Source organism: Bidens hawaiensis, unplaced genomic scaffold (genome assembly GCF_021521415.1).
Source record: "Bidens hawaiensis isolate Kalapana, Puna unplaced genomic scaffold, B.hawaiensis_p1.1 tig00013505_1, whole genome shotgun sequence".
In the NCBI taxonomy this organism is placed as follows: Eukaryota; Viridiplantae; Streptophyta; class Magnoliopsida; order Asterales; family Asteraceae; genus Bidens; species Bidens hawaiensis.
The window spans coordinates 592,734-602,236 of NW_027492146.1; the positions used below are offsets into that span (position 1 = coordinate 592,734).

Sequence of the window (9,503 nt, forward strand, 5' to 3'; positions counted from 1 at the left end):
AAGTTTTACATTAGTCGTATAGTATTCTCCTTCCAATCAAAAGCCCTAAAACATTACCTTGAAATTCGGAAAAAATGTATAACGAAGGGGACTATTGTGGGCCAACTTTTTTAAATTTAGAACCGCTGATGACGATAAAATGAATAGAAATTATTATCGACCAATACCATTAAACAGGGATTTTCAACAAACCTACCTTTTAATACACGCATGAAGTTTTCTTTTCCAAACATAATGATTAATCTTAGTATTTTAAGCAAAACTTTTTTAGCTTTCGACCATCTAAAATCAAACTAGATTTCTTTTTTTGTTATTAAAATTAAAAAAAAGAAAATAAAAATCACTAATAAATAATAATCATGCAAAACCATGCATCTACCCTCTCTCTTCCACCATATTATCATGCATACTTTCTTCTTATATCAACCATTTGTCCCATTCCTTCATACCTTCATCTCTCTCTCTCTCACACACATCTTAGAACCTTGTAGAGAGAAAAAAGAAAGAGAAAAACATTATAATATTAACAATTTTCTAGAGGTAAAGAGGGTGTCTTTATGATATCTAAATTTCAAGAAAACAATGAATTAGAGTTTGGAGAAATGAAGGATTATTCAATCACCCAACCAAAATTATTATTATTACCACCCAAAACAATCTTTACATCTCTTATTATCCTCTCTCTCATTTTCTTCACCTTTCTTTTCCTACAATCCCTTCAAAAGCCCATATTCGACAACCCGACCGCCCCCGAAGGCATCAAGATCCGACCCGGATACACCTCCTACGACTCCTACATCCACCACCAACTCCAAAAAACCACCAACCCAAAACTCCGAAAAATATGGACCTCCCGAGACTGGGACCGAAAAATCCAAGTTTTCCAAAGGTTTTTCGACCGTTTAAAGCGAGAAAAACTAATCTCAAACACATCAAAGGCACTTTGTGTCGGGGCTCGGGTCGGGCAAGAAGTGGAGGCACTTAAACGGGTTAGGGTGACCGACTCGGTCGGGTTGGATTTGGTCCCATACCCGCCTAATGTGATCAAAGGTGACTTTCATTACCAACCATTTGATAATGAGACATTTGACTTTGAATTTTCAAATGTGTTTGATCATGCACTTTACCCGGATAAATTTGTGGGGGAGATCCAACGGACGTTGAAGGCCGGTGGAGTGTGCGTGTTACACGTGGCGGTTTCTAGGCGGTCGGATAAGTACTCGGCGAATGATTTGTTTAGTGTCGAGCCTTTGAAGAAGCTGTTTAATGGGTCAGAACTGGTTAGAGTCAGAAAGGTTGATGGGTTTGGGTTGGATACTGAAGTGGTGTTTAGAAAAAGAGTATTTGAAGGTGTATAGGATATTAAGGTTTAACAAGATTAGTTATCATAATTTTTATTTATCAAATATTTAGTATTGTATACTAATCATGCTTCAATATGTATTTAGTATTGTATACTAATCATGCTTCAATATGCATATGACGTACATGGTAAGATACACATGCATAGTGTTGTAAAAATCGCCAGTCTTTAATTATTTATCAAATATTTAGTATTGTATACTAATCATGCTTCAGTATGCATATGACGTACATGGTAAGATACATATGCATAGTGTTGTAAAAATCGCTAGTCTTTAATCGGTCGGTGGGGTGGGGATTAGTGATTAATGAGGATTAATCAGATCGGTCTTTAATGTATAATTTTCAGTTTTATATATACATGTACACATTTTTATATGTAATTTTTGGTTTTATGCATACACAAACACGTTTTGGCCGGAATTATCGTAGGAAACCGCCAATTTTGGCCAGAATCTCATCAGAAAAAGCCGATCGATTAATCCTGATTTTGGCTGGATTTGACCGTTGACCGATTAATTGACCGATTAGCCCAAAATTAATCATTAAAGTTGGGATCTAGGGATTAATTGGCGCATAATCGGAATTTTTACAACACTGCACATGCATGATTCCAAACCACACCTTAGATATGCATTTGTATTGAACTAAAAAAGTTTACATATGATGCTTTCACAACAGGTCTGGTGAAATACTCTTGAACCGTCTTTATTTGGCTCAGCCCAGTACGCACGAAAAGTCTAATTGGGTACTCAGTTATTACATCGACTGGTTGAACATGATTTTAAAAAAAATATTATTTTTTATAATTTTTTTTTTCCAAAAATCTCATTTACTTAATTAGTTTCTAAATATTTACTTTGAAATTCATATTTTATTTATTTATTTCATGCTTTTTTTGTAATATCCAACACCAAAAATACTAAAAATTCCATATTTTGTTTTGAATTAATTATAAATATACATATTTGAATTCTAAAAATTTTATGGCATAACCTGAAATATATAAATTTTATATGATTTCATTGTTCTATACAAATAATGCTACTACAAAATGACAGAAATCTGAGTGATCTTTAAGGTACAAGTGCCTGATTACCGACTTCATGTAACCGCAAAGTTGATTGTCAATTGATAGGCCCAACCGTAAGGTTTAACCACTTACACCCTGCATTCATGGACCATCGATAGGTGAACCAGTCGGGTCGAATCAGGTCAACTCAAAACAGGTTATGTATAGCCAGAATACTGCTTCTGTAGATTGGTTCAAGGGCGTTTTCATAATTTCTATAATTTGATATACTCACTGCAGGTACGAACCACGACCATCATGGCTAGGCGGGTCCCTTGGAAAATGGCAAAACGGGTCGTCAGGACAATGAACCGAGCTTAACCTTGGAGAAAAGTTCCAACCGTTTACTTGTTCAAGTTCACGATCAACATTTCTCATAGCAGCTTTTTCTTTGAACTTTAAGAAGTATATCGATGACCAATAATCTTTTGCCAAGTTCTATAAATTAAAGAAAAAAAGAATAGATCAAAAGTTAAGTTTATAGTTTTGAAACCTAGGAAAGATGGAGTCGAAACGGGTTGGGTTGACGTTGACCCAAAAATAAATTATAGCTACGATTACAACAATAATTATATTATAATACTAACTTGGCCCGTTCATGACCCATTGAACAGGTTCCTTTTAGAAATAACTTTTATTTGACTTGTTTGTTAAAATGACCCAAATTAACCTGTTTGTAAATAAACGAGCCTCTCAAAAGGTAAAGAACTAACCATGTTAATTAACTGCAATAACTCATTGACGGCGTTTTTGAAGAGATCCGGGTGTGCAAGATCAAGCGTTGAAAGAATTTCTTGTCGGGTTCTGTGAGATATATTTACCTCCATAGGCGAGCCTGTATGCAAATCAAGTAATTAAAGACAGTAAGGTATCTCAACAGGTCAAACGAGTTGAAAATTACCTAAACAAATAGTAAATAAATGCTTAAAACATCTTAAATTGTTTTATTCAATTAAATTAACTGATATATGAATGATCTTCTAATCATATTTGATACATTACTCAACCCAACCCAACCCAACCCACCTGTATAAAAAACAAGAAAAATTGAATGAACTGACCCAAACCAGTTTTGACCATTTACTCAGCCCACCCATTTCCACCTCTAGTTAGACTTTACAGGAAACTCAAGTGTTGTACCTGTGGTTATGTACTTCTCAATAATGTGTCGTACCATGTAAATTCTTTTAACAGGATCATTTACAGGTATTTTTTCAAGCAGTTGTACTTCATTGTAAAAATGCACGCTTTCCCCAGCCAAGCAACTGAAATCATAAAAAACGGATGCAGTTCAGATACTTGTATATGGGTTGATTAGAGTAATGTTTTTATCTCCAATGGGCCAGTAAGGCATGATATAAAAAAAATCTAGCTTAAACGGGCTGACATTGACCCAAAGTGTTTTTAATGCAAAAATCGGCATAAGTCGTTTTATTAAAAAAATAGATTATCAATATTATTTTTTATGATTAAATTACACGGATAGTCCCTACGGTTTGATCCAAATTTTGGATTTCATCCATAAAGTTTTGAATTTAGTCCCAAACCACCTAGTTTGCTTTCATAAATGGTCCCTGGGTTAGGTAAGATTACTATTTTGCCCTTATATAAAAGTTACACTTTGACCCTTTACTATTTTACTCTTAACCCCTGTTTTTTACTATTATTATTATAATTAAGTTTTTTATTATATTCTTATTATGAAAGAAAATTAGGTGGCTTAATAGTAATCTTACGTAACTCAGGGACCACCTACGAAAGCAAACTAGGTGGTTCGGGTTTCCCCAAAATCTGAACCAAACCACAAGGACCATCCGTGTAATATACTCTTTTTGTAATCATATTTGACACGGTAAATATCTAAAAAAATTGTAAACTTCTTGGACAAAAGTGTTTTGGATCAAATAGCCCAACACACTAGTTTGTCGATAGATTTAGGGTGAAGACAAGACCTGTCAGCAAACTCCATGAAAGATAACCGAAATCTTTTATTTTGTAAAAGTTTATTTAATGGATCATTTGGATCGACATCTAGAGTCGTGTCATTTTGTGACAAAATCCCACTGTCGTGTATTCCAAGAGCTTCCCCCATTGTCTTTATATTAAAGCTTTCCTTCTTGTTTAAGCTTATAACTGACACCAGAGGTTGAGAGAAAGAAATAGAGAAGAAAGCCACCACAAGAAAACTTGCCTATGGAATAACAGTCGACAAAGATATCATCAGTTAAGGTGTCCAATTAAAGTTGCAAGCTTCCAAAATGAGACATTTATGTTGGTTGTATACCAGATCAAAACGGGTCATTTTTGTACGAGTCATGTTGACCTGGAACACTTTTCTTACAAAATGTTATTCATTTTTTCGTTAATAAACTTTGTAAGCAAATGTCCCCCAAAAAAAAACTCTACAAACTTTGGCCGAATTCACACATAAGTCCCTTGATTTTGTTTTTACATGATTAAATGCCTTATAACTTATATAATTACAAAAATTATATTATCTAATTTTCTATGTCAAATTATTTGGAGCATTTACACATTAAAAGCAAAATTTGGGCAATTTTCTATCTGTTTGGCCCATTTCTTTTTAAGCTAGATTTTTGTTTATCCTACATGTTTGACCCTTTATAGATAAATTATAACCCGAATTGACCCATATATAAGTAAATGAGTTGAAATTGCCACCTCAATAAAAGTTATAAAACATACCACAACTAAAAGCAGGCATCTGGTGGTGACTTCAAGCCACGTGCTCTCCTCATGCGTCTCATTCAAAACATAAGCAACCACCCATACACCTAAAATAAAAAATCAAGAAAAATTGTAACCAGTAGATGCATATTGTAACTGATGAGAGCTTTAATAAAAATCATGTGCAATAGCATTTCAATACCTACCGATTGACAACACAGTTACAAGTATGGCCCGCCAAAGGTCCTTGAGCTCATCGAATTTGAACTCAATATGATGAATGGCACCAGTAATACAAACCAAAGAAGCAATATATATAACAGGAAAACACATATAAGGTCCAACCCATTGAGTCCCCATGTGGCATCGATTATTTAGAGGCTGCTTTATGTGAATAACTGCATCAAACAAACTCCAATATTAACAGTTAGCATAGCTGTAATTGAGTTATTGAGATAAAAACATGAATATACATACACCCTCACATATGCATAACTTATAAATAATAAAGCAATATTTTTGAAATCAAGTATTTATATGATCTTACATATGGCCCAGGCTACCCAGGGCAGAAGAGCAAGTGGAAGACTAATATATGATCTTATAGGAAACAAACGCCTCCTGAAAATCACAAAAGAGCAGAGTTGTTAACATATAAAAAACGCACAGTCCTAATTTGGATAACATGGTAATGTATTCTCAGAGCATAAAGAACAAGTAGAAGTACTGGAAAGACTTAAAAGATGAAAACAAAAAACTTACTTTACAAATACGCAATACAAGTGGGCTGCTTGAATAAGGCGACAACTCAATAATAATCCAAATCCAAGTGGACCATTGACCCAAACTGAAACCATGAAATTGCTATAGGCGAACATGAACTTACAAACAAAATGAGCATATAGTGTAATTTTTTGTAACTAAATAAAAGAATATAAACCTGCCCATAGATAGCAGGAATGCCACCAATGCTTCCTGTGAAACCTCACAATATTAAGAGACATCTGAAAGAAGAAAAAAAAATATATTATCACATGTAACAGAAATAACGGAAACACAAAAATGTGGTGTACAAGATAAGATGCTTAGAGTATTCCAATCAATACTCACAATTATGACTTAATGGTGGACCCTTGTGATAAATCCTTACAAGAAATTACTTGGCATGGTCAATTTCTCAGTAATTTGCAAAAAAAAAATCTTTCACCCAATAACTTGTGATAATTGATAGATCCCTTATAAGGGATTACTTGGCAAAATTACTAGAATTGACTAACCCTAACGCAATGGCTTCAACACTAAACTGGAATCCCAAATCGTTCTACCATCATGTAAACTTTACTTTAGTGTTTCTTGTTTTAATGAATATGATTAATAATCACGAGACAGGATCTTGCTAAATGTTTGATTAAAAAGGAACTGTAGCTTTACCGCAAGTGACAGTAAGAGATTGAAGCTAGCCATGATCTGAATCATTGGAAGCCAAAAACTACTTCCTTTAGGTCTAGGAACATCGTGAAGTAAAAAGGGCAAAATCGACCTCAGTAAAAGGCTGCAAGACAAAAACTATGCTCATTATAAACATGCATATATAAGCAAGCAGCAACAAGCAATTTGGATTCCAAAAGAACACGTTCCTGTTATAGTAACATAAACCAAAAGTGTATCTTCTGTATTTATCGTTTTGCAGCATGAAATGCCACCACTTAAAAATTCTTAGGAAATATTAGAAGACTAACATGCACGGGACATGATCATGAGAGAAATCATTCTTCAAGGAAAAACTAGAGAACTCCATATTACATATATGCAGTATATCATATTCACATATGATATTATTACTACACATACTGCTATACTACATATATGCAATATCAATATGATATACTACTACCTATCTATGCAGTCAATGTCACCGATATATCATCGATAAATCGGTTATCGGTCCCTTGGTAAAATATCAGTGCAAAATATCGATCCCAATATTATCGGCGATATTGACCGATATTCAACCAATACATCACAGATTTTCCAAATATCAGTTTTTTAACTCTTAATTGTCAATTTTTAGTGTTTAATGTTAGCGTTTTAAGTCTTAATCAGTTCATACTTTCTACAATTTGTTTTGTAAGTTGCAAAAAGTTAATTAGTTAATGGTAGGAGATTATACTGAACTGCTAGTGTTAAATTGCTATATATATATTAATTCTGCATGATATTAACACCGACATCCCACCGTGGTAACCAATATCTCAAATATCGGCCCTTGACCGATATTCGATGTTTTTCCACATTAACCGCCTATATGTGGTATGGTATATAGCATTATATATGTAGTGTAGCATAGTACATATATTTAGCCTGATATACTGCATATATGTATGTAGTATATAGTATATAGTAGAATAGCTATCATGAGCTTAAACCTAGTAATTATCACCATATGAAGTGTTGAGCAAATTTAACATCAAAGTCATTTCATATAATTTTAATACGTATCAAAGCTGATACGAATTAAAAACTAATCCGAAATCCAACGTTTAACAGCATCCGGATTCAAATTCATTACAATCCTGAAGCTCGGATCACAGTTCGATGCTCAATTTCTAACTATACGTTCGTAATATGTCTACTGTTCATCCTAATAAGTAAACTAGATAGCCTAATTGGGGGAAAATAAACGTACAGTGCGAATGAGACGATAGCAACGGAAAGAGCCACGTAGTCGCTAGGACAACCGCCGATGACGTCACAACCGGTCATTTGAACGCCGGTGGATTGATTAATGCCGCCGGTGAGCTCACTTGATCGGAATTCGGAAGAGGGCGGTTGGTTTTGGAAAGTGAAAGGTGTTTTATTGTTTACGAGTCAAACTTTACTTCTTTCGAAACTTTGACCAAAAACCCAAAATTATGTGTTTTAACTTCAAACTTTTATTCCGTAATAAATACGGTAACACGAAGTTAAGCTGGACTTTGAATTTATCAAATAATATTGTGCCGTGCAGTGTTTACTGGATGCTGATTGGACACTCGCTGAAGCCGTATAAGTCTGTTGTGGTTCAGACGAATGGTGGCTTCAGCGAATTTTATGATTTTTTTTAATTTAAAACAATAATGTATATTGAAGATAATTTTTATAATAAAGATAAAAGCAACCATCTTCTTTCTTCCTCTTCACCGATTTAAAAAGAAAAAAGAAAAACACCATCCCTTCACCAGCCACGACTAGGGTCGCCCTAGCTCGCGCCAGCCCGTCGTGTTGTTGCTCGCGGCGGGCCGTTGCGGTGTTAGCGAGTGATGTGGCTTACGGCGACCGGTGAAGGAGCCGCTCACGAGACCATAACACACAGTCTTATACATACCAAGTAAATAGTCATATCATAACATCATATGACAAATATATACATATACACAACATGCATAAATTTTACTTAACACAAAATATACACATCATACATGACATATAATACATATAATAGCTTGTGTCAATTTTACATAACACAAAAGAGACATGTCAATATGTCACGCATGCTATATAACTATACAAGTAAACACTCACATCAAACGGCTAGTGGCGGACTCATGTTTTTTGTTTTTTTTATCAGTTTTCTATCAGCTAATATTAAACTTTTCTGGTTTGGATAGGGTCACATTATATAGAAAATCAGATTCAACTGGAAATAAATAGCAAAAATACATCAATGATAGTTAAAGTGAAGAATAGAAATACAATATTCTTACATTTGCAGATTTTCATGTATATGAAACATAGTCTAAGCCACTTTTTAAATTTAGCTTATACTACATAACTCAAAATTTCGTACACCATAAATTTCATGTGGTGCCCGAGATTGCATTTCGTATATAGTGAAAGTAAAAAAAGAATTCGCCCTGAAGATAGTAGGTCTGCACTTGCATTTGAGTTATATAACTTCTAACACAACACACTATTGTCACAGTCATTTTCATTAAAGTTATATGGGGTCATATAGCAACTAGTATAACACCTTTTTATATTTATATACTACCTTTATATACCTTTCAATACATCATACGAGTCGTTATAGTATAACACTCGTGTATGAATTGATGGTGGATATAACCAGGCCCATTAGGAGGAGATATATATAATTCTCCCTTATTTTTATACAGATGAAATGTATTTCCATTTTTGTTACGACAAAATCACATTGCATCCAAATATATATTATTACATACGCGGGTCCCACTTCGTAGCCAACCAAACAACCAAAAGTCCAATAATTTATCATCACTAAATATTCTCCATGAACATGGATGCTTATGGTTTTGTATTCTCTGAATCCACAAAATCTGGTTGCAGAGAATTAAAAGAACACCATGATTGTCAATTTGTACAT

At 34.1% G+C, this 9,503-nt stretch overlaps 2 protein-coding genes across 2 annotated transcripts; one reads left to right on the forward strand and one right to left on the reverse strand.

Annotated features, from left to right (window-relative positions):
* Positions 1-602: 602 nt before the first annotated feature.
* LOC143544249 (uncharacterized) lies at positions 603-1,358 on the forward strand. Its single transcript, XM_077036392.1, has one exon. The coding sequence runs from the start codon at positions 603-605 to the stop codon at positions 1,356-1,358; it is 756 nt and encodes a 251-aa protein (XP_076892507.1).
* A 1,307-nt stretch (positions 1,359-2,665) lies between these two features.
* Positions 2,666-7,915, reverse strand: LOC143544275 (regulator of G-protein signaling 1-like). Its single transcript, XM_077036408.1, has 11 exons — positions 7,809-7,915; positions 6,554-6,674; positions 6,063-6,126; positions 5,885-5,969; positions 5,670-5,743; positions 5,329-5,520; positions 5,141-5,229; positions 4,387-4,625; positions 3,575-3,699; positions 3,148-3,269; positions 2,666-2,872 (listed from the first exon to the last, which is right to left on the reverse strand). Exons 1-11 carry the CDS (start codon positions 7,883-7,885, stop codon positions 2,666-2,668), a joined length of 1,395 nt encoding a protein of 464 aa, XP_076892523.1. The 5' UTR covers positions 7,886-7,915.
* Positions 7,916-9,503: the final 1,588 nt, after the last annotated feature.